Here is a 26,007-nt window from a genome sequence, read left to right as displayed (position 1 = left end):
AGGTTTAATTAAGGTCTATGGCTAACTTGTACATTCTGGAAGGAGAAAACTGAAAGTAATACATCAAACCCCTGTTGGGGAGATATATAAGCAAGGCCTGTTTACATGACCAAGAACTGGGCTAACTCACAGCTTGTCCAGGATAACTCACTCTACCCAGTGTGCTCCTGATTTTCACTTGTATGAAAGTGGAAATCCCAATTAAATCCTCAAAAATGATCATGTGCTGTGCAGAAGCTCTACTTAGCTAGCCCTAATCTGATACTAGATCAGATGTCCCAACTTGCCCACGCCAACTACCGCGGCACATTATAGTTTCTGGATGAATTAACTTGCATTTCCACCCAAAGGCAAGCAAAGAATTGGGAGCGTGCCAGGTTTATTATCCTGGAAATGTGACAAGTTGGCCTGGTTCTCAGTCGTATGTTCTCAGTTGTATGATTCTCAGGCCAGCAATTACGTAGTAGATTGCTATGTTCTTAGTTCTTCTTCCACACACTTGTGCCTAATAAACCTCCTGCTGGTCTGGGGATCTCAAACCCAATTGATTAAGAAATGAGAATAAGGGAAGTGATAAATCTTCACAAATGCTGGTTGCATTTGACTCACAGCCAACCACAACTATTGATTGATTGACTGATTGATTGATTGAATGAATTTCTATACCGCCTAATATAGAAATCTCTAGGTGGTGTACAGATTAAAACATATATAAAATATACAACATTTAAAATTCAGAAAAACGGATAAAAATCACAATAGATACAATCTATTAAAATTTAAATTAGTGAATCATAATTCACTATGATTATCATTGATTATCAATGCAGGTAATGCATATTTGTTTGAATGAATTTTACAATATCCTTCAACTACAAATGATAATTCAATTATAATTATAATTTACATACAGAATTAGAACATCAATGCCATATGCACATTTTACTGGTGTTTAAAAGAATTTCCCTAAGTATACAGAATGGCTTGTAAAAAAAAAAAGGCTTGTAAAACAGTAGGTTTTTCCCCCAGAGTGTGTTGCTTCATTCCGGAAAAGGGAAAACAAGGGGTGAGAAACTGTAAACGTCTCAATTGGATTGGACACTGATACAAGCAAAGTTCATCATGCTTAAGGCTAGGCATGTGCCTGAACCACGGTTGAAGTGCGGTTCGAGCACTTCTAGGAAAATTTAAAATGGGACTTTAAGAAAAAGGAGAGCAGATGCTTACTTGCTCTCTGCTGCCCCTTCCAACTTCCTGATGGGACAGTGCTAGTCCTAAAAAGCCCCGCGTGCCACCAGCACGCACATGGTGCCTGTGCATACGTGGGTGCCATTTGTATGGTCAGCATGGTTTGCTGACAGAACATGGGGCTTTTTGAGACTAGTGCCACCCCAGCTGGAAGTGGCAGCGGAGATTCCTTTGTCTTAAAGTCCCCTTTTTAATTTCCCTAAATGTGCTCGAACTGTGTTTTAAACCATGGGCACATCCCTACTTAAGGCCCGTTAACATTTAGCTCGTCATGACTAATTTTTCAGATTGCTTCTCCTGAGACTTAAGCATAACAAACATTCTGCATTGGGCCCAAGGTGTATACATTTTAACTTCAGGTCTCTTGAGTTTATGCATTCCTTCCATTTTTAGCCCACGTTTCAGGCAAACTCCCAAAATAGTTATAGTGGTTGCATATTAGTTTATTTTTATTAGCAGTCATACATTGGTATCCTAAAATTTAATAATTACAGCTAATTATTTTATTATGATTGGTATGTTAATTTGCTGCTTTTAGACACAAGCAGATCCTCAACTCCAGCCACCTTGGTGTCTGATCCAACTACATGCCCAATTATCCCAGGCTGTGAAACCATAATAGATATTTCCAAGGGACGTACCGGTCTTGGCTTAAGCATCGTGGGAGGAGCTGACACTTTGCTGGTTTGTAAACACTGACCTTTGTATTTGTTAGACAATCCCAAGCTAAAGTTTCTAATTTGGAAAGATGCTTTCTTAGCTATATAATGTAATTTGAATAAATGAAGACATTTTATATTTACTCCCAAGAAAAGAAAATATGTCCATAATCACATCTTTTGGGCTAGCATGAATGACACACTGAATTAGAGAGATATTTGCTTCCTAGTCCCATGTACCTGACTGTATTACAGATCACTGATTGGTTAATTAGTCACTGATCTGGATCATGATCCATTGCACTCATAAGAGTGGGGTTCTGCTCCTGCGTGTAACCCTTCAGGCAGAATTTACTAGCTCTTCAAAACGCTAAGCCCTGCCCCATGCACATGATGCACATGCTCAGTTTCAAGTACTGCCAATATGGGCCATGGCAATACTCTTACAAGCAGACGGACAAGAGAGATTTCTGCAAGCCTTACCAACATTTTGGAAGGAAAGCTTTCAAACAAAAGTCTAGAGCCTCGCAGAGCCAACGCCCTAAACCCGCCAATTCTAACAAGCAACATCTTTGATCAAGAGGACAGTCCACCGAATCACTTCATCCAGGAGTCACAACCATCTACTTCTCTCCAACCTACCATCTTAGCGGCCTCAACATCAGGCTGGCAAGTCATGCATTTGCATGGCACAACATAACATCAGACTGTTGGCTACGGCTATGCCATAGAATTCAAGACCCTGCCAACATTCAATGGAATCAAGTACACGCCTGCATCCACATTACTGATGGAGGAAGTTCAGACTCTTTTGGACAAGGGGGTGACATCGCCTGTTTAGTGGACAGATCAGTGGTGGGGATTTTTCTCCCACTACTTCCAGGTCCCCAAGCAAGATGGGGGACATTGGCCAATCATTGACCTACGGTGGCTGAACCGTTATGTGGATGTGTGCAAGTTTTGCATGGTGACATTGCAGAGCATCCTTTCTCTTCTCCACAGGGAGGAATGGTTTGTAAGGTTGGGTCTCCGAGACGCGTACTTCCACATCGGGATCCAACACAACCACAGACAGTTTCTCAGGTTCACGGTGGGTCATCACGTCTACCAGGACAATGTCCTGTCATTTGGACTAGCACCAGTGCCCCGTGTATTTACAAAGTGCATGGCCGTCATTGTGGCTCACCTTCAGGTGCAAGGCTTAACCATTTTTCCAGGGGCGTAGCAAGGTTTGAGTGGGCCCAGAGACGAGATTTTAAAATGCCCCCCCCCCCCCCCAAGTCCATGGCCTCCGCACACCCCAGGTCCCCCAAGGATTTAAGTCTGATATTTCAAAATAAGTATGCTGCCTGGAAATACATTTCACTGAATACACACACGCATACGTCACAATATATAGTGATATACATTGAGTACTATACATCTGTGCTACTTTTAATGCCTAGAACACACTAGAAAGACAAATTATTAAAATGGCCCCTCACTGCAGATTAGCAAATGAGACTTTCAACCATGCAGTGTGAGCCTATGTTTGTTTTCTCAGAATTCTGAACAAATTCAGTGAAGTTTGATTCCAGGAGGTTTTTCACAGGAGGCTTTTAAAGCCCTTTAACACACATCTCCTCTGGAATGGAGGTGCTGCATTCACATGGCCAGATTTCACAAGTCCCTGCAAGTTATTGGGGAGCAGTTCACACACAAGAAAAATAAAATAAAAGCACCACACATGCTTCACAGTTCTCACTCAGACCTTCTGGGTTGCAAAACAACTTGAACATAAGTGTATTTATAAATGAATGAATGAATGAATAAAATAAATATAATACTGTTTGTTCCAATAGTTTTTGTAATTTTCTGCCATGAAACAAGCCACTTATAGGACTTTTTAGATAGTTTTTTTTAAGCCAGCAAATTTTCCAAGCTGTTTTAAAATAAATATTCAGAGACTTCTCAGTCCCACCCCCCATATCAAAGCCCTATGGCAAGCAGATCCCTATATATCGGCGGGGGGGGGGGGGGAAGGTAACCACAAAAAGGAGTTCACACTCTACCTGGCAAATGCTGGGCTGGGTTGGGCAGGGCAGCAAGGGGTCTTCTGCTGCAGAGAACAGTGGTGGCCACTCTGGCTGCCTCCTCCTTCCTGGCTTGCTTGGGCCCTAATCGAGTTCAGGCTTCACAGAGGCCTACATGGAGGCCTCCATGGAAGCCCCACCCACCCACCGATCAGCTGAGAAGCGGGAGAAAAGGAGCTCTTTGCAGCTTGTCTGCTGCTTCCATTGCGGGCCAGGAAAACAAGCAGGAGAGACGGCGAACAGGGCAAGTGGCTGAGGGGCCTTGGGGCTGGGCAGGGGGCAATGGGGAGTCACGTGAGGTGCCTCTGGGGGGCCCCTCCAGGCAGTGGGGCTCCTAGACAACTGTCTCCCCTTGCCCGATCATTGTTACGCGTGTGCATTTTTCCATACCTCGACTACTGGCTCCTGGCAGGAAGACAGAAAGACAAGTTAGCTTTGCAAGTCTTGACAGTCCTGAATTTGCTCGACAATCTGAGCATTCAGGTCAACTGGTTAAACTCCTATGCCACAGCCTGTCAAGTGCATAGTCTACAAAGGAACAATTCTGGATGCGTGGATGCAGTGTGCTTTTCTACCCGAGGAACACTTCCTCTACATCAAGGCACTAGTAACTTCCTTCGTGATGCATCCCAGACAAAAAGCCCATGAAGATCAGAAACTGCTAGGCCTAATGGTGTCATACAACTCCACCGTACACTTCACAAAGCTATGTCTCAGACATCTTCAACTTTGGTTTCTGTCTGTATTTCTTCTAAATAAAATAAAATAAATAAATGTGGACAGTGCGCAGATGCTCTTGGCAGTTCCTCCGCCAATCCTCCTGTCACTTCAGTGGTGGACTGAGGAAGTCCACCTGCTGTCTGGAGTCCCCTTCCAGGTATCTCAACCTTCTGCCTGGGTGACAAAAGACACATCCTTATGGGGCTACGGGGCCCATTGTGGGGATCTTCAGTATCAGGGTCCATGGTCTCCAAGCCAACGCCTGATGCACATCAGTCTTTTAGAGCTCCTGGTAGTGTTTCAGGCTCTCAAATCCTTCTAGCTGTCCCTGACAGGCAAGGTCGTCCAAATCAGCCTGGACAATACTATGGTGATCGCTTACTTAAACCATCAGGGAGGTACAGTCTCCCACTCCCTTTGCATGCTCAGTCAGCAGATTTGGAATTGACCCAAAGCACAGCAGATACGCCTGATTGAAATCCTCATCAAAAGAGTGGAGAACACTTTAGCAGACCATATCAGCAGGTTTTCACTTTATCTACAGCAACACGAATGGGAGATCAACCTTCAATACCTCCAGCTGTTGTTCCGCCCCTGGGGTACACCAGAGATCAACCTGTTCTCAATGTTCATGAACAAAAAGTACCCACAGTACTGTTCGAGAGCCGGCATTGGCCGCTGCTCCAGAGGGGATGCTTTCCAATTCAACTGGGGTCAAAAGTAGGGATGCGCACAAACCTGTTTGACGTTATATTCTTAGAATGCCAAACAGGTTCGTAATCCACACATTTGAACCGGTTTGAATGCGGGGGACGGGGATGACTTTAAGAATGGGGGAGGGTGCGCTTACCACCACCACCCCGTCACTGCGCTCACCCCTCCGGCGCTCTGAGCATAAATAGTTTGGCGGGGCGGCAGTACACCTCTGTGCCACCCTGTTGTTTCAGTGACAGGAAGTGCCCATGTGCATGCGTCACGGGCAGACGCATGAACGTTGTGCGTGCATGCTACATGTGTGCGCCTGTGACACACGCACGACACTTCTGGTCACTGAAACAGCGTGGCGAGGTACGCTGCCACCCTGCCAGACTGTTTATGCACAGAGCTCCGGAGGGGGAAGTACAGTGGGGGTTGGGATAAGTGCACTCTCCCCCATCCTTAAAGCCACCCCCATCCAACCAGCTGCTTGAAGGGAGCTGGTTCTGTGCACATCCCTAGTCAAAGGTTTGTATACATTTTTTCGCCTTACCCTTTGTTGAATAGAGTTCTAGCGAAAATCCTTCAGGAATCTGCAAACTGTATCTTGATTGCTCCATGATGGCCCCGGCAGCCATGGTTTCAGAAAGCACTCAGACCGTCAAAAGTTCACCACACGCGTCTGCCTCAGTGTGAGGATCTTCTCGTACAGGAAGGCGGAAGGCTCCACCATCCCGACCTAAGGACTCTAAACCTGACTGCATGGAGGATATGCTACTGAATGATATCCTCCTCAATGACAGAAAAAAGTCTACTCGTGTCGCCTACAACAGCAAGTGGAAGCAGTTCAGGCTTTATGCCCAAGAACACAGCTTCCTGCCCCACTCTGCTACCTCCCGGGAGGTCTTGCTCTACCTCACATCACTGAAGCATTAGAACTTGGCCAATGTGTCCATCAAAGTCCATCTGGCTGCTATTTCTGTTCACCAACCCGGATGGGACCAAAAAATGGTCTTCTCTCATTTGGACCATAAGAGATTCCTTAAAGGCTAGAACAACCCACCAATCTGGTGGCCCACTGATCAGTGGAGCCTGTCTCTCGTCCTATCAGCCCTGACAGAGCCCCCATTTGAGCCCATGGCTATGGCGCCTCCTAAACTTGTAATGTTGAAGGTAGCTTTTCTGTTGGCCATAATGTTGGCTTGCTGAGTCAGCGAACTAATTGCTCTATGTATTGCTGTCCCCTATGCAAAGTTTCGTGAGGACAAGGTGGTGCTTCACTTGGACCCCAAATTCAGGCCTAAAGTGATTACTCAACTTTCATATTCATCGTCTTACCTACTTTTTACATCTTCACTTGGACCCCAAATTCAGGCCTAAAGTGATTACTCAACTTTCATATTCATCGTCTTACCTACTTTTTACATCTTCACTTGGACCCCAAATTCAGGCCTAAAGTGATTACTCAACTTTCATATTCATCGTCTTACCTACTTTTTACATCGTCTTACCTACTCACAGTTACATCGTCTTACCTACTTTTTCCAGAATCCCACAATGCCTCTCGAGCACTTGTTGCATTCCCTAGATGTGAGACATGCTCTTCTCTTCTATTTGAGACTGACCAAGTCCTATAGGAAAACAAAACGGCTTTTTGTAGGTTACAAGGGTAACATGATAGGGCACCAAATGTCAAGACAGAGACTCTCCCACTGGATCATGGAGTTGCTTTTTCTGGCTTACAAGTGCCAAAAAGTGGACCCTTCTAAAACCATACAGGCCCACTCTACCAGAGCGTATGCTACTTCTGCTGCCCACATGGCAGGCATCAAGCTCAGAGACTTCTGCACTGCAGCAACCTGATCCTCCAAGCATACCTTTGTAAAGCATTATGCATTGGACCTTTGCTCTGCAGCTCAGGCCAATTTGGGGAGGGGTGTGCTGGAAATGGTCTTACCTTAGCATACTATACCCACCTCCAGACTGACAGCTCGTAAGTCACCCACTCTTATGAGTGCAACGGATCATGATCCAGATAAACAGATTGCTCACCTGTAACTTTTGATCCTTTGCTGTCATAATACCCTCCTGTCGGCCCCGCTGCAGTGCAGTATGCAATCTGTATGTTTGAAAGTTGAAATTAGCTTGTTGAACTGTACATTAGTTCTATATGATTTCTGAAACTTAGTGTCAGTCCTCCAGGAACTGAGAAGAAAATGCTAGCCCACCCAAACTGAGCATGTGCACCACGTGCATGGGGTGGGGCTTAAAGCTTTGAAGAGCTAGTCAATTCTGCCCGCATGGTCCCACACAGGTGCAGGACCCCACTCTTAGGACTGCAACAGATCACTTCCAGATCAAAGGTTATAGGTGAGCAACCTAGGGTTTTTTTCGTTATAATCCTCTGATATCCACAAAAACCTTTCTGTTTCTTAGATTTGGGATAGATGTGGTGGAGGAATAAGAGAGAACCTCAGTGACCAGTGATTGCGTTTTTTTGCTTTGAATCCACAGGGAGCTATTATTATTCATGAAGTGTATGAAGAAGGAGCAGCATCCAAAGATGGAAGACTCTGGGCTGGTGATCAGATCTTGGAGGTATAATATTGTATAATCCATCCTTAATTCTGCATTCTTCTCTATTGGAGGAGGGCAGGGAAAGTTTGGAAGAAGAACATTCTTGGATCATTCACATGACCAATTTGGGTGGGGCTGGGGAGCGCAGTGGTGGGGGGAGGCAGGGTTATTCCTACCTTTCCCCACATAATCACTGGTTCCTGGCCAGCTGTGCCGCTCATCTGCCCACACACGATCCCTGCTGCAGCGAGCAGCACAGCACTCCAGAAGCCAGAGGAGTGAAGCCCACCCGCCAGGAACCTTTTGCTGAAATTCCTGAGACTGGGTTGCTCTTTCCCCTGGCCGCTATGGGTTGTAATGGCTGCCAGCAGCCTGAAAGGAGCTTCTGGCAACCTGTGCCCCCACATGACCAGCCAGCAGTGTAGGAAGGCACACGAGCACCCTCCTACCTCACTTTTAGCCTGGGTACAAAACCTGGGCTATCCAACAAAGAAGCAGTTCTCATGACCAAACCTATTTGGTCTAGCGCCCCCCTACCCAGGTAAGACTATTCGTGAGAATGACCTCAGTGCCTGTTTTAGTCATGAACGGATCTACTTTTTGACATCTGACATACAGTTGTATTCCAGGTAAATGGAATTGATCTACGGAATGCAACACACGATGAAGCCATAAATGTTCTCAGACAGACACCTCAAAAAGTCCGCCTCACAGTTTATAGGGACGAAGCCCAATATAAGGAGGAAGACATGTATGATGTGCTCAGCATAGAGCTACAAAAGAAGCCAGGCAAAGGTCTTGGATTAAGCATTGTAGGGAAAAGGTAGGTAAATAGCAATCAGCCATCAGATGGTGCTGAACTTTGTATAGTTCTACTGGATTACTTTATAAATGTTTCCTTTTCTCTCTCTCTCATATATTTTATAACAAAGTGTTTTTGCATTGAGAATACACAGAATATGCTCAGCACATTCTAGTCAGTTTTGCCTCGACAAGTATTTTTTATTGCAGGGAAGTTTGTAAGTACCAAGTATTCATGCTAAATTAAATAACTGGAAAAATTTTAATTTATCCACTGGAAGCTTATCTGCTTGGCTTTGTAGTGCCCTATAGAATGTAAGCTGCACGGGTGTAACATGGCACCTATCATTTTGTGCCCATGACATCACCAATAACATCACTTTTTCCCAGCTGCTACCTTGCAGTGCCATTTGGTTTCATTTTAAAAATACTCATAAAAGGTTGCTTGCTCCCTCACTGCACTGCTGCATTACATTGAAAAGAGATACCTTCATTCAGCCTGTTAAATACCACAACCTTCCCATCAACATCCCTTCCCTTTCTGTATTTCACTACCCTCCTCCCCAGTTTATTATGCAAAACCAAAAAAATCCTCCTTTTGGTCCTGGATTGGGGCTAATGTAAGTGACCTCCTAAGAGGTTTTAACAGTTTTAAAATGTTAACATATGCAAGTCTGCCAGAACATAGCCCCTTTACAAGCAGAATACACACCTACTAAATTCAGCCTTAGTTTCCGCAGGATGGAATAATTGTGCTATGGGATTAGCATCTCCACTTTTCCTCTCCATCAGGACACTATGCGTAGCTATGTGGTCTATACAGGACAAGCTATCCTGTGAGGTTTTATGAGTTTGTAAGTCAGAAAAGAGACTCTCATGTTATCCAGCAAAATAGTGCTAAAAGTTCTCTTTAAAATGCTCATTCTTAAAGTGAAGATTCAGTTAACACATTCATGTACTCAGTATACATCAATGTTATGTTTGCAGAAATGACACAGGAGTGTTTGTATCAGACATTGTCAAAGGAGGAATTGCAGATCTGGATGGGAGATTGATGCAAGGAGACCAGATATTAATGGTGAACGGAGAAGATGTTCGAAATGCCAACCAGGAGGCAGTGGCTGCTTTGTTAAAAGTAATGGTCAACCTATGGAGAAAACCATAGTGCTTTCATTAATTCAGACTTGGATCCAAACTCTTTTGGTTGAAATCCCTCTGCTCTTGCTTTACTTGATTTAGTTTGAGCTAGTTTGGTCAGGTCATTATTATTTATTATTTACATTTCATATCCCGCTCTTCCTCCAAGGAGCCCAGAGCGGTATACTGCATATTTAGGTTTCTCCTCACAACAACCCTGTGAAGTTGTTAGGCTGAGAGAGAAGTGACTGGCCCAGAGTCACCCAGCAAGTATCATGGTTGAATGGGGATTTGAACTTGGGTCTCCCCAGTCCTAGTCCAGCACTCTAACCACTGCAATACACTAAAAGTCTGCTATGAGTTTCCCTTCAGTCTGAGGGCTCCTAATGTTATGTTTTTGTAAGTGGCAGCATTTGTATTTTCCATCATTGTAAATGAAATGAAAGGGCTGTGTGATGCAGAATGTATGTTTCTTATAGAAATGCATTTTGTCACTTCCATTGTTGCATTAACCACATCAGAAGTTACACACTGCAGATTAAGAGACATTCATAGCATCACTTATCTTGGTTTAGCACTAAATTGGAGAACTAGCAGTGAAGCAAGGTACTGTTTGGATGAGGCTTTGTTCCCACTACCACCAGTCAACATTAGTATGACACTTTGCATTTTGAAATGGTTGGCAAGCATCACATTGCTATGGCTTTTTTCTAGCTGGGAGCAAATAGTAAAAGACTTGGTGCATGCGATTCTCTGGGCAGATGTTGAGGACTTATGTTGAGACACATATGTTGGGACACTATTCAAAGAGTAATAGTGGAAGTCCTTGCTGAGTGCTAAGGTAGGGGCTGCAAGTCTCGCTTCGTGCTGGACTCAGATTATGCAAGGCTGGCAGAAGGATCTCCTGCTGTGGTGGTTGAAACTGGTGTTGCTTTATTTCTGAATTAGGTTCTGAGGCTAATTCCCTGATGGTGAAGCAGTTATGAAAATGCATTCAACCGTTGTGTATGTTACCACTGCATTAAATAGATTTTTTCCCTGTGTGCCCTGTCAGATTAGTATTGTGCATTTAAAAAAATAATTATCCGTATTAAATTAAATATTTACATAGTTTAATAATGATATAAAGTAAAGTTGTGCCATCAAGTCGATGCTGACTCCTGGCAACCACAGAGCCATGTGGTTTTCTTTGGTAGAATACAGGAGGGATTTACCATTGCCTTCTCCCACACTGTATGAGATGGTGCCTTTCAGATGGTGCCTTTTTATGTCTTCCTATATCGCTGTTGCCCAATATAGGTGTTTCCCATAGTCCGGGAAACATACCAGCGGGGATTCGAACCAGCAACCTCTTGCTTACTAGGCAAGTTACTTCCTCGCTGTGCCATTAGGTGGCTAATAATGATCTAATGATTCAAAAATTTACTTACTTAGCACTTTTAGCCTAAAACACTCCTAGAGATTAAAGTTAGATGAATGCTCCTCCCATTTAAAACATGACCCTGGGTTAGAAGTGTAGTTTTGTTATGATTATTGTCTAGACAGTAGTGTGCCAGTAAGTCACAGAGTATAAAATACAGCTGAGGTACTGTGGCTTTTATGGATAGTCTCCTCTAGATGATCTGCTCTCTGTATGTCCTTGAACACCCCCGCCCCCGAGGCATGGACAAAATGAAATTGCATGTTCATTTATTGTTTTAGAACTTGTTACTCAGCCTGTAGCACTGGTTCATCATATAGTCACTGGCACATACAGAACATGATGCTGACAAGTCCCTGATCTTCCTTTAACTGAGATATGCTTTTTAATCATCCTGGGGTAAGGAATCTGTGTCTCACAAATAATGCTTGCTCTCTAGTGTTCATTAGGTACAGTCAGACTAGAAGTTGGAAGAATAAAGGCAGGCCCATTCCATTCAGAAAGGAGAACGTCTCAGAGCAGCCAGGTTTGTAACTGCTTGCATTGACTTAACTTAGAACCATCACAGGCACTATTCAATTATGTAAGCAAAAAGGGGAATTGGTTTTGCAGTGGCAGTGATTTTTCTACAGTCTTGTCAGAGACATATAAAACCAGAGCAAGAACAGAGAAAAAAATTTTCAAAGTAGCAATTTTCATATTGGCTTTTAACAGTTTAAATTGTAAAAAGTGTCATATAGTACTAGTCCTGTTCACATAAATACAAGTCTGGAGGTAAAGTACATCTACCAATATACTGAACGTTAGTTTTGCTTTCACAATTCAACACTGAGGGCATAATAGCAATAGCAATAGCACTTACATTTATATACCGCTCTATAGCCGGAGCTCTCTAAGCGGTTTACAATGATTTAGCACATTGCTCCCAACATTCTGGGTACTCATTTTACCGACCTCGGAAGGATGGAAGGCTGAGTCAACCTTGAGCCCCTGGTCAGGATCGAACTTGTAACCTTCTGGTTACAGGGTGGCAGTTTTACCACTGCGCCACCAGGGGCTCATACTCATAATCCATTCTCCATCATAACTGTTTGTACTGTACTGAGTGCAGCTTCTACTGCTGAGCCCCCTCTCACTCTCGGGCACTCCTATTGTAGAGCTGCACTTGTAAGAGGGCTGTGCAGGAGTAGCAGTTTGGTGTGCTGCCCAGTCATCTCTTGCAGTATCTCCAGGTACCTCCTGAGAGGTACTCTGATTTCTTACGAGAAAGCAGCGAGTTATAGGGGTGCCTTTTCAAAAGCAACACTTTGTACCAGTGTACGGGATTCTCCGCCAGAGAATTTTATGAGTTCTTATTCTCTCTCTCCCTAATACACCAAAAGCCATAATGCTCACATATTCTTTTTTGATGAGGCGAAACAACATTGATGTAGAACTAAAACAGGACTTCGGGACTTGAAGTAATTCTTATTAATTTAACTCTTTCAGGTCAGTGAGGGAAGTGGCAGCCTGTCATCCTTCAGTTTCCCAGGCTCTGGATCCAACCCACCTGAAAGTTTTGAAAGCTCCCTGAAGAAGAATTCCTGTAGGCTTTGGCTGTTGCATTTCAGATTTAATAGCTTGCATTTGAACCCACAATTCTGTTATGCTAAAGATTAAGAGAATAGACCATGTTCTTGTGGTCTTGTGTGTGTAACAAAACTGGTTTAATACAAAGTGAAGGTGGAAGCTTTCACTCTCCTCCATGCACATGTGCAGGACAAATGGGGATAGGTTCACTGTGGCTCATTTGCAACAATCTAAACCATGGTTGTTTGAACCCTGGCCACAGTTATTTCTGAGAAACAATAAGAATAAGTTCCCCATTATCTTCACACAGTAGCACTTGGTAACTTGATATCAATCTTGGTATCTGTGCAAATATCTTGAAATAAAGGGGAGGATTTGCTTTAGGGGGAAAGTGTTTGTGGCTTTAAATAGATAAAGCAACTCTAAAGATGTTCACTGTAGTGCTGGAGAAGGGAAACACACCCTTTTCAAAGGACAGTGGGTTTCAAAGAAGAAAAAGTAAGGCTAGTTTCGTCTTTTCCAAAGTGTAGCTTGAAATACCACAAACACTTGTAAGATTAGTTGGACCAGAGACCAATTTGGTGTATTAAAGATGTCTGTATGTGCCTAAGGCAATGAGTTTTCAATACTATTTCCAACTCTGAAGAGCAGCCACCTTTACATAGCCTAGCTCAGTGGTCTTGGATTCATTGCTGGCTGCCAAAGATTCCTCTTTAGTGGCCTCATAAAATGCACCAACATCTTCTAATAATGGTTAGTTAACACAAGGATAAAAGAGCATCCTCCTAAACTTTTCTCATATAATTGTATCAGTTTTTGGAAAATAATCCATTGTATTCCAATTTATATTGGAATATTGGATTTCATAAACTGCTTTAAACACAATTCAACCATTTTAGTGTATGAAAATAAATAACCTGCATATTAAAAAATCAACTGAAATGTAAATCCTCAGTCATGATTTTTTTCTCTTTTTTTCAACAGTAGCGTCTGAAATACAGGGTTTAAGAACAGTTGAAATAAATAAGGTAAGAATTTACTAACACAAAAAAAGAACTCTAGCTGTTGATATCAATAGATATAAGGTGGAGATTCTGATTCAATTTTATTTTATTAGTAGTAAAGTAAATGTTCATGCCACTCTCTCACATTTTGAATTTATAGAGTACAAATTCACATTAGTTGTCTAAGAAAGATAACACTTCTGGGGAAGTGTTTTAAACAGTTTACAAAAGTTAAAATACAACTCCATAAAAATCACAGTTAAAACCTTAAGACCAGTTAAATAGTAGAACCATAAAATACTCTGAATGTGGGCATTTGGAGTGAGTTCAAGCATCTTCTTTGGGTTTGTGATCTAGGCCTGCCACTAGGTGCTGTTCCAGAGTGCTCACGCACCCCACCCGCTGCCACTCTTTCTCTCTTGTACTTTTGTTTCCGTTTAAAAGAAATTGCAGTTCCATGTTATTTACAAATTTGATACGTAGCAATTTATTAGCTGACTGGGCTTAGAACAAGTCAGAATATCAAACCATGAGCGGAGCTATCATAGGGCTCCTGGGAACTGCCTCGCTCCCCCTCTGGCTGGCTGGCTGGCTGGGTCTCCCACTGCTGCCGCCACCGGCCCTGCTGCCACCACCCACTGCCTCCTTCAGCTGCTTGCCTGACTCCCAGGACCATCCTCTTTCCATCAGCCGGGCTCCTGACCGATGGAAGGAGGATGGGCCAATGGCAGGAGGGCATGCCTGGGCTCCTGATGGACTGATGGAAGTAGGGTGGGCCAGGAAGGCAGGAGGTGGAGGCAACCAGCAGCAGTGGTGGCAGTGGGGGCGCCAGCTGAGCAAAGAGGGTGGCCAGCTGGAGTTGGAGGGGCATGTGCCCATGAGCCTGTGCTGCCACAAGGCCACTGCCACAAGAGGCTCACTACACCCCTGCATGGTGTGATCCCAGTTCCTCAGCTCTCTGAGTTCACTCATAACATGGAACTTACAGTTTGTTTTTATAATGAAAGTGGAATTTTTCAATTTCCTTCTTTTTTGCATGGGAGGGAGGGTTGCTTGCGAGCCCACAGTTCCCCTTTGCTCATTTGGATAATGCTGAACCATGGTTAAGTATATTACATCTTAACTGGGCCAGAGTGTCTATTGGTGATTTGCCTTAGACAGTGCTGAGATAACCAAAGGTCTGGTTATCTCCCCAAGCTTGGTCCAAATGCCTGAGCATGTTCAATATTTGCAAAATAGGATGTAGGAAGATTTTTGTTCTTGTTTAACCTGTTTAACCTTGCTGCAACAGGGCCCATCGGATTCCTTGGGAGTTAGCATTGCTGGAGGAGTAGGAAGTCCTCTTGGAGATGTTCCTATCTTTATAGCCATGATGCATCCAAATGGAGTCGCAGCTCAAACTCAGAAATTAAGAGTAAGATTAGTAAAAGTTAACAATAAAAATCATCTAACTGTGTCATTTGCATGTATAGTTTAGGTTTTGTTCATTTAATCTGCATATTAATCATGGGGGAAATGTCGGTGTGCAGGTGAATCTTCTGATTATATCTTTATTTCCATGCAATATTTATACACGTATATGCAGTCTTTCTTAGGCTCAAGGTGGAGACAGGTGGAGGCCCAGTGTGTGGGAAACTCCAGAAAGGACAGCAGAGGTTAGAACAGCTTGCTCCATTCACTCCATAGCAAGGGAGTTGTGGTCCTACCAAACCCTTGCTGCAATACAAATACTAAATATAGGACACACTCCACATCTTCCAGGCACAGACTACATCTTTAGGCCAAGGTACCTGAGGGGCCATCTTTTCTTGCATGAATCTACCTGGCCTAAAAGAACTGGCAAGGAGGGCATCCTGCATGTGCTGCTTCCATCAGAGGTCCATCTGGCAGCCACACAGGATAGGACCTTCTCAGTGGTGGCTCCCTCCCCGTAGAACCTCTTCCTCCAGGAATGTCTGCTGGCTGCTCTCTAGCTTTCTGGCATTTTAAAAATATGCACTTGTCCTTGCTGACTTTTCCCACTACTAGATAAATGAAATTGGTTTTAAAACTGTTTTCACTGTCTTAAAGTATATCTGATATTTTAATATTATTTTTTATGTTGCATCATTTTGTTATATTGTCTCATTCTACAACTCCGCAGTAGATTTCTGCCAAGTAATAAGGTTGAAAATCTTTGCACAAATCAACAAGACTTTACATATGCACAGTCTGTTGACAGGAGTAAACCACATCCTTCCCCTTTCTTATTTGTCTGTGTGTGCTGCAGTCATGTGTGCTGAAGGGTGATCTTGGTTTTCCCCCATGCATAAAAACACCTGTTGCAAGGCCAGTTCAAGTGTCCCACCCTTAGTGACTGGCCCCTTAAAAGACAGCCTCTCTGCCTGTTTAGAATCCTGAAGGCAGAAGCAAGTTCCTACCTATCAGCCATTCCTCTAAGCATCCAAGGTAGAGAGTGCTTGAAACGTTCACCAGCTCTTTATTGTTTCTTTTACTCCTGGTGCAAAGAGAGACACCGTCAACCACCATCACACCCTCTTGCCTTGCTTGAGACCTCACAAACTGTCGTCATTCACACAAGCGAAAACTGTGTTCTACCCAGGTTTGGGAGCTGTGTATGCTAAGGATGTGCACAGAAACGGTTTGGCGCTCCTTTTCTTGAGTGCTGAACTGGTTCGAAATATCGGCGTTCGAGCCAGTTCGGAGGCTGGGGGAGGGGGTTACTTTAAGGGGCAGGGAGGCTGCCTTCTGCCTGCCCATCCCTGCCCTGCCACTTTCCCCCTGTTGGCAGAAATGAAATGAAATGAAATAAAGCATATACACCGGCCATTTGCATGGTAATGCTGAACCCAGCTGCAAGGAGGAAGGTTGCAGCCCGGCGCCCACACTTTTTGGAAGAGCACTAGCCGGGGGAAAGCAGCGGGGCAGGGATGGGCAGGTTGGAGGCACCCTTCCTGCCCCTTAAAGTAAACACACACACACCGCCCTCCCGGGAGTGCATGGAACCAGTTCCGTTCACATCCCTAGTGTGTGCTCTCAATTTTTGATTGTGTGGAAGCAAGGTAAGAAGAAAACGGGTAGAAGGGATTGTGTGGAAGCAAGGTAGGAGGAATAGCTACCCAGGGTTCTCAGCTGGTGTAGGAGGTCACCCAACGTGGGATTACTTCCCTCCACGTGCTCCAGGAGGCAGGAAGTAAGCTTAATTGAAGATCCTATATCCCAACCTCCGTGGGCAAATCCTCCCAGTTTACTTCCTGCCTCTGCTCCAGAGGGTCACACGTGCTTCAGCTCATTCCCTTTTCTCTTAGCTAGTTTTGCTTTCCCTAGTTTCGTCTCTGTTTTTTCCTCTCCCTGCTCTGGTCTGCTTTCCAACTTCTCCTTCTCCTGCCTTCTCCTTTTACTTCGATATCCTTTGATTCCCATCTCTCACCTTTTTTCTCAACCGATACCCGAAGGGAGAAACCTGGCTTTTAGAGGGGGGGCACGCCTGGCACCAGCTCCCCCCCACTGCACTCCCCCTTTGGCACTCTGTGCCTAAACAGTCCGGCGGGGTGGCAGCATACCTCCTCGCCACCTTGTTGTTTCAGTTACCAGAAGTGCCGTGCATGCATTGCAGGTGCACACATGTAGCATGCACACACACACGATGTGCATGCACCTGACCATGATGCATGCACATGGCACTTCCAGTCACTGAAACAATGGGGTGGCAAGGAGGTGTGCTGCCACCCCGCCAAACTATTTATGCTCAGAGCACTGGAGGGGGAAGCGCAGTTAGTGGTAAGTGCACCCTCACCCATCTTTAAAGCCACTCCCACCTCTGCATTCGAACTGGTTCAAACGTGGGGGTTACGAACCTGCTTGGCCATCTAAGAATAGAACGTTGAACAGGTTCATGCACATCCCTACCTTTGACCCCAGTTGAACTGGAAAGCATCCCCTCTGGAGCAGCGGCCAGTGCCAGCTCTCGAGCAGTACTTTTTGTTCATGAACATTGAGAACAGGTCGATCTCTGATGTACCCCAGGCCCAGAACAAAGGTTGGAGGTTTGACGGTTGATCTCCCATTCGTGTTGCTGTAGATAAAATGAAGACTTGCTGAGATGGTCCACTAAGGTGTTCTCCACTCCTTTGTTGAGGATTTTGTCGGCCTTGGGAGTGAGCCTCAGTACCAGCAAAAGGGAGAACTGGACCCTTTTTAAATAGCCTTATCGACTAAGAGGCCAAGGTACCAGCTGCTCTGCCCCTGAATTTGGCATTGCTGAAGGTCATGTGAGCTCACTGGAAAAAGCCAACAAAGCTTTCTCAGCCTAACAGTCGTTTAGAGAACTACCACAAGGTACAACTGCAGGATGATACAGCCTATTTGAAAAATCATCCCACCCTGAATTTGATTGTCGTGGAGGCTTCCTTGCAAAGGACCAGGGGTCACAGCCAGTCTGCACAGAGTGACAAGGAAGGCAGAAAATTGGATTCTTTCAGGAGAGGCTGTATTCAGCCTCGGCCCTCCACATAAGGGTGGCCAATTATCAAGCTTATAGTGCCCGATATAACCACTTTTTGTGGGAGAAGTTAGGTCCTTTCCTGGATCTCCTCCCACAGGATAAGAGGGATCCGGCAAAAGTGCTTTTCTGCGAGGCGATTCAGCTGTCAAAACAGGAACTTTATTTGGCTCGACATTCAGTGGAATGTGCAGCCAAGGTGATGGCCACATCTCTGGCGCTCAGATGACACACTTGACTGAGCTTGTCTGGACTTAAGTATGAGGCCCGTGCTAGGGTTGAGGACCTGCCCTTTGAGGGCTCCTGTCTCTTTTCAGAACAGACTGATGACACGCTCCAGAAAGTTCAGAAGTTGAGGAGCACATCACATTCTATGTCATATGCTTCACCGACTACCAAACCACAGAAAACTGCCAGGTGGTCTCCTCACCAGACACAGAGGGCCTCTTCCCAGCAACAATCGCCTTTGGAACGGTCCATTCATGGCAACAAATCCCACCCAGATACAAGTTGGGTGGCCAGCCCTGTAAGCCGGCCTTTCAGAAACAGCGCCCGAATATCTCCCAAAAGAAGCAATGACTTTGGGGCGCTTCAGTACTCGCCTGGCCCCATCCTTGGCAAGCTGGGACAAAGTGACTATGGACCAGTAGGTTCTCACAATTATACATTTGGGCTATGCTCTGGAGATTTGTGGGACACAGCCGGTGGTGACCCCCTTGCACCCCAGAATTGAAACAAGAGGTCGCTGCTCTCCTGGAAAAGGATGTGATCAAGCCAGTTGCCAACCCCAACAGCCCTGGGTTCTATTCCCGGTACTTTCTTGTGCCAAAGTGAGACGGTGGTCAGTGCCCTATATTAGACCTCAGGGCCCTGAACAAACATTTGGTCTACAAAGGGTTCTGAATGTTGTCGGTACCAACCATTATGACCATCCTGGAAGAGAACATGTGGATGGTTTCCCTGGATTTAAAAGATACATTCTATCATGTTTCAATACGCCCTCAGCATCGATGCTTCCTGCAGTTTCAGATCGGGGGGACCCTATCAATTCAAGGCCTTGCCGTTCGGCCTCACAACCGCACCAAGGGTCTTTATGAAATGTTTGGCCCCGGTGGTGGCGTTTCTGCAGGAGCAAGGTTTACAGGTGCTGCTGTATCTAGACAATTGGCTCATTTTGGCGAGCACAAGGCATGAGGTCCTGGACGCCCTCGAGATCACGATAGATACCCTGCAGTAGCTGGGTTTCCAAATAAACTTCAAAAAATCTCAGTTGGAACCCACCCATCAAATTCAGTTCATTGGACTGATATTCAACACGACCTTGGGAAAAGTCTTCTTTCCGATGGGCCACGTAGTTACTCTCCAGAGACTGGCGGCTGCTTTCCTAGCTGGTGGCCCAAAGACTGCGCTCCATACAGCGCCTGCTGGGTCACATGGCAGTAAGTACGTACGTGCTGCCTTAAGCATGTCTTCGAATGCACACCATTCAGAGGTGGTTTTTAGACATGTTTGATCCCCTTCGGGATCCAGGCCATCTAGAACACACGCCCCCTTGATGGGTATGGGCGATGGCGGAGTGGTGGATGGAGTTTCGGCACTTGAGTGTCAGTACTCCATTTCAGGCGCCTCGAGCCCGATGGGTGGTCACAACAGATGTATTGGAGCTCCGTTGGGGGGCACACCTGGAAGGGCTTCGCCTGAGTGGACATTGGTCCTCCAAAGAGAGGACTCGACACATCAATTATCTGGAGCTGTTGGCCATTTTCAATGCTCTCAAAGGCTTCCTGCTCTTGATTGGGGGTCATTCAGAAATTATACAAACAGACAATACAACGGCAAAAGCCTATGTCAACTGAAAATTGTCAGGGCGGCACATCCTCAAGGAGCCTTCTGATTCTGGCTCTGGATCTTTGGCATTGGTGTGTGGTACATGCGGTATCGCCTCAGCAGTTCATATACAGGGTGTGCTGAATATCCAAGCGGACACTCTGAGCAGATTGACGGTGGTCTCCCACAAGTGGGCTTTACACCAAGGTATTCTCAGGGACATATTTGTAAAATGGGGAGTCCCATCACTGGACCTATTTGCTTCCCGGGACAATGTGCAATGTGCCCTCTATTGCTGCAGGGGAGGGGAGGGTGAGGGTTCTCTGGGTGATGCCTTCGTCCTATCCTGGACGGGTCCCCTTCTGTATGTGTTTCTCCCATTTCCCCTCATTCCGAGGGTCCTGCAGAAACTGAGGGTGGATTGGGACAGGGCAATCCTGATAGACCCCTGGTGGCTCAGGAGGCCTTGGTTTTCTTGGCGGTACACCTGCCTGCCCTGTTGGACCTGCTGTTGCAGTAGAAGGAATGGTTGCTTCACCAAGATGTTCGGTCTCTCCATCTGACAGCATAGAAGGTCCTGACAACTCCCCATTGAGACTTAGGGAAGTTCTGGTTGCTGCCAGAAAGCAGTCCACACGGAAATCCTGTTATCACAAGTGGACCTGTTTCTGTTCCTTCTCTGTACTGCATAACTTTGATGCGTTTAATCCATCCATTCAGGATAAATGTAATTATCTGTTGTCTCTTAAGGAATCTGGTTTAAAGCTTTTATCCCTTAAGGTGCATTTGGCTGCCAGTGGCACATTCCCCCGCTGACCGGGCTTCATGGTTTAAAGATCTGTTGGTAAAAGGTTTTCTGAAAGGTTTGACTCATATGTTCCCAGACTGTCATGTCACCAACCTGGGACCTCTCAGTGGTATTGGCTGGCCTGCTGCGGCCACCATTTGAGCCCTTGGCTTCAATTGATCCTCGTCTTCTGATCTGGAAGGTCGCCTTTTTGGTGGCTATGACCTCCACTAGGAGAGTCAGTGAGTTGAGGGCCATGAGGGTTGACCAACTGTATCTTCAGTTCCATAAGGACAAGGTTGTACTCAGGCCAGATGTCCAGTTCCTGCCCAAAGTGGTGTCCATGTTTCACCGTTCGTCCCCACTCACTTTGCCCGTGTTTTTTCCAAATCCTTCATTGATGTGGAAAGTCAGTTATACCGTTTGGATGTTCGAAGGGCGTTATTCTTTTACGTTCAGAGGTCTGCTGAATGGAGGAAATCTCCTTCCTTGTCTGTTCTATATGATGGACTGCGTAAAGGTCTACAAGTTTCAGCCCAGTCCATGTCTAGATGGATAGTTTCCACTATTGAACTTCATTATCAATTGGCCCATAAGCAGTTGCCTGCTATGGTTCAGGCACACTCTGTTAGGTTCGTGGTGGCCTCTGTGGCCTTTGATCGAGTGGTCCTGTTGGACGCTATATGTCAGGCTGCTACTGGGCTTCACCCCATTCATTAATTGATACCAGGTCACAAAATGATGCTGTATTTGGCAGGAGTGTCCTGCAATCCATTTTCAGTTGATGTACTTGTTTCTGAAATAAAAATTTCTAGCAGATTATATTTGGTTCTTTTCTTCCCTCCTCCTTGGGTACTAGCTTGTTATGCGCCCATTTGTGTAGAAGACAGAGACCACATTGAAGAACAACAGGTTACTCACCTGTAACTTGGTTCTTGTAGTAGTCATCAGTACTTCTACACGCCCTCCTGTCCTCCATAGGGTTTACTGAAGCTGGACTCTGTGACTGAGGGATGAGGCACAGCCGCATATAGCGGCTGGGGGCAAGTTTCCTGCCCAAAGCAGGAGAATTGAGCTTGTTGGGTTGCGACGAGGTCCCTGTGCAGGCGCATAGCCCATTTGTGTAGAAGTACAGATGACTACTAGAAGAACCAAAATACAGGCGAATAACCTGTTGTTTCTTACGCTGGGCAGCAAGGCGTGCTCTGCAGCCAGGCCTGTGCAAGTTACACCATCTGCTAGATTTTCTGCAAGAAGGCCTTTCGATGGGATTGAAGGCTAACACACTTAAACGTCAGGCAGCCTGCCTGGTGCAGATCTTGTTTCCGCAGCACCGGTCTTTCCAAGCTAAACACCCACTGTTGCAAAAATTCCGGAGGGGGGCCACTCAGTTCTCATCGCTGGTGTGTCATCGGTTTCCGTCTTGGGACCAGCATATTGTTCTTCAGGGATTGCAGTTTCCACCGTAAGAGCCACTACACTCTGTATCACTCAAGCTTCTCACCTGGAAGGTGGTTTTTCTGGTGACTATAGCATCGGCCAGGAGGGTGTCCAAGTTGCAGGCCCTCTGCATGAGAGATAACCTGTGAATCTTCTCCAAGGATTCGGTGAGACTCATGCCAGATCCTTCATTTCGTGCCTAAGGTCAACTCTCAGTTTCATCGGTCAGCTGACATTTACTTGCCTTCCTTTTGCCCTGACCCACTCAGACCTGTGGAAAAGGAGTGGCACAGGCTGGATGTGCGTAGGGCACTTAGGATTTACTTGGACAGGACAGAGAGTTTTTGTAAGACTGATGCACTGTTCATCTCCTTTCGGTCATCCAAAATGAGAATGAAGGCGACTTGAGCAGTGATAGCAGGTTGGGTTTGGGCCTGCATCACTGCGGCATAATGATCACAGCATCTTCCGGTGCCAGGACATGTCACTGCTCACTCCACAAGGTCAGCGGCCACCTCGGCAGCGCTGTCAACTCTGGCTTCTTTGAAGGATATCTGTAAGGCAGCCACTTGGAAGTCTCCGTTTACATTCTCTAAGCACTACAAGCTGCATGAGCATGCTTCAGCAGGGCGGCTTTCAGCCAGAGGGTTCTGCAATGGGTCCTTCCTGGGCAATAGATCCAGCCTGTGCTTGGTTCCTGCCCATGGTTGTGTTCTGTGGTATGTCCCATGTTGGGTGACCTTCTACACCAGCTGAGAAAGGAACATTGGTACTCATCATGAAGGTTTCTTCTTGCTGGTGTAGAAGAGGTCACCCAAGGCACGCCCAGGCTGATAGGTCAGCTGGATCTGTTGCCTAGGGAGTGGGCTTCTGGTCTCCTTCTTTGCCTCTTTTCTGACCTGTGTTGCCTATATCTCGGTCTTTTTCTCTGGGCATCTGCCGTGAGACCCCGAGATCTTCACCTTGTTCTAGTGGTTTTTTTAATGTTAATATTTTCTCTGTATTTAGAGCTGTTTAAGTAACTGAGAGGATCCACCCACAGGCGTTGGGATATAGGGTCTTCAATTAAGCTTACTTCCTGCCTCCTGGAGCATGTGGTGGGACGTAATCCATTGTTGGGTGACCTCTTCTACACCAGCAAGAAGAAATCTTCACAGTGATTACCAATGTTCCTTTCCCCACCTATCAACGGAAAACTGGGAGCACACACAGCTCCCAAACCCGGATAGAACACAGTTTTTGACTGTATAAATGACCTCAGTATCTTGTTGGGGATATCTGAAAGTTGTCTGCAGAGTGTGATATTTGCAGAATGTGATTTTTTAGCTGGTGTAAATGAAGATTTGATTATTTGCAGTGAAAGAGATGGTGACCAAGCAACACTGTAATGAGGAGAAGAGTTGCTTCACGTTCTCCTTGGCTAGTGTCTTTGAAGTGCCCTCTTGGTATTTATTGATGTCTGATTTCTCTGTTTCTCTCCTCCATTTTTTACACCAGGTTGGTGATAGGATTGTTAGCATTTGCGGAACATCCACTGAAGGCATGACTCATTCCCAAGCTGTCAGTTTGCTAAAAAACGCTTCAGGCACTATTGAAATACAGGTACAAAAATATTTTTTAAAACAAAGCAAAAACCACCCACTTGTGCCTGCAGTGTATTCAGAACATAGATTCAAGCTTCTCTTTCAAGGCTGGAAAAAGTGTGCAATTATAGCCTACTTTAGGACTGGGGAGAATATAGCTTTCAGTGGCTGTAATTTTAAGCATTTTGTTCATGTCATGGTTTATACATGGTGGTGAATGGTTAGCAGCCACAATGCTTTATTGTACTTTTTTCAACTAAACAACAAAAGGTTTGCAATCAACATGTCTCGAAGTAGCTTTGGGCTGTATAGGCAACCATGTACATGGAGAGAAGCATAAGTACAATTAGAGATGATTTGCAGTTACCTGACTATACAGGTAAGCCTATTCTAAATGGAAAAGCACTTACCAATCTGCTGTGCAAAATTCCATTTGCCCATTAAGCTGTGTGATCAGCTACAATAATTTCTCCCCCAAAAAATACCTTTCACAGTGCTAATGCTTCCTTTCCAACCATGCATATGGCTGCCCAGGATTACAATTTAGATCATGTTATTTTGTCACTCCTGCATCCCGTAATTAGCACTTGTGTCTTAAATCACCGCAGGCATTCATGGTGTCACCGCCACTGCTAGGCCTTTTTATAACCAGATGTTCCCCAAACCATGGGTACAAACATGAGCTTGTCAGTTCTGTGCCGACCTTAGACTTATTTGTTTCATCATACTGCCAGCTAGGTTTTATACTACATGCAGTACATTATGTCTAGGTGCACACGATTTGATTGATGAGCTTCTGTGCATCCATATTCCATTTTGGTGTTACTAGGCGCAGTCTGATAGTATTATTATTTCTTGTTTACACAGTCAGACAGGTGTTATTGACTGGTTTGTGTTATCCAGACATCGAGTCCTTCCCAAGGACCTGGGATGGCTGAATTTTATCATCAATACTGTTGGTTATTATAGATATCGTCGCAAAATATAGGCTGTTCCCAGTAAAGTTGCTTTTTGTAATTTGCTGATGGTGATTTCTGTGGCCCCTAAGGTGTTGAGGTGCTCTTCAAGTTGTTTTGGAATTGCACCTAGGGTGCCAGTTACCACTGGGATTATTTTGGTCTTTTTCTGCCACAGCCTTTCAATTTTGATTTGTAGATCTTTGTATTTTGTGATTTTTTCTATTTCTTTTTCTTCTCGGTCTATAATTACCTTGAACTTCACCTTTTGCTGGGTCTTTCATTATGAGATGAGTTTTCCCAGTTGTTAGCCATTGTTCAATATCACCTCCTTGCAAAATGTGATTGAACTGTTTTGATAGTTGTTTATGAAGGCTTGCTAGGTATTTAAGCCAAAAGCCATGCAGTTCATCGTCGCCTGGTGCAGTCCAATTTTTAGTTTTCTTTGCTCTTTCACTTATTAATTCTGGTGTTATTATTAGATCTTGCATTTGTTGGTTACATTTTTTGACCTCTTTCACCCAGCCTGCTTTTTTATTATAATCTATTGGATTGTCCCCTAATTTCCCCCAGAATTGCACCGTTTCTGCTTTATTTGGTGTTTCTATGTTTCGTGCAGTTTTTCCTTCTATGCTTTGGTAGAAACATCTCTGATTCGACTGGAATTGGAGATTCTGCCTGTGTTGTGTAATTCTGGCTTCGTATCTGCTAATCTTCTTTGACACTGCTATTATTTGCTGCTTCATTCTTTCCAGGACTTCTTTAATTTTCCTTGATTCTAGGTGGTATTTTTGGATCAGATACTGTTTGGCGTTTTCATTCTTCAGCTTCTTGTCTTTCATATCTTTCAATTTACTAGCATCTGATCTAAGCCTGGAGATTTTATTTTCTAATCTAATCTTCCATTTAGGTGATGTACTACTTTCTTTTTTGACAGGTCCACTGATCTTATATCCGAGCTCTTGTGTTGTTATTGTTGCTGCACTGTACATTAGTTGGTTTGTTTCTTG

General features: G+C 45.0%; 1 protein-coding gene across 36 annotated transcripts in view; it reads left to right on the top strand.

The window, feature by feature from the left end:
• The window catches only part of MPDZ (multiple PDZ domain crumbs cell polarity complex component), a 186,390-nt gene that overhangs the window by 144,822 nt on the left and 15,561 nt on the right, over positions 1-26,007 (top strand). For 27 of the 36 annotated variants that reach the window (XM_053294944.1, XM_053294929.1, XM_053294920.1 and 24 more), the window contains 9 exons: positions 1,787-1,932; positions 7,910-7,993; positions 8,602-8,795; positions 9,761-9,908; positions 11,770-11,856; positions 12,819-12,915; positions 13,884-13,927; positions 15,195-15,317; positions 23,956-24,060. In XM_053294944.1, the coding sequence (XP_053150919.1) occupies positions 1,787-1,932; positions 7,910-7,993; positions 8,602-8,795; positions 9,761-9,908; positions 11,770-11,856; positions 12,819-12,915; positions 13,884-13,927; positions 15,195-15,317; positions 23,956-24,060 (1,028 nt within the window). The remainder of the gene's footprint in view (positions 1-1,786; positions 1,933-7,909; positions 7,994-8,601; positions 8,796-9,760; positions 9,909-11,769; positions 11,857-12,818; positions 12,916-13,883; positions 13,928-15,194; positions 15,318-23,955; positions 24,061-26,007) is intronic. The other 9 variants (XM_053294949.1, XM_053294946.1, XM_053294947.1 and 6 more) reach the window with 3 other exon arrangements.

This window comes from Hemicordylus capensis, chromosome 2, assembly GCF_027244095.1.
Source record: "Hemicordylus capensis ecotype Gifberg chromosome 2, rHemCap1.1.pri, whole genome shotgun sequence".
NCBI lineage: Eukaryota > Metazoa > Chordata > Lepidosauria > Squamata > Cordylidae > Hemicordylus > Hemicordylus capensis.
Note: the sequence above shows the minus strand (reverse complement) of the source record. Positions and strands in the feature narration are given on the sequence as shown.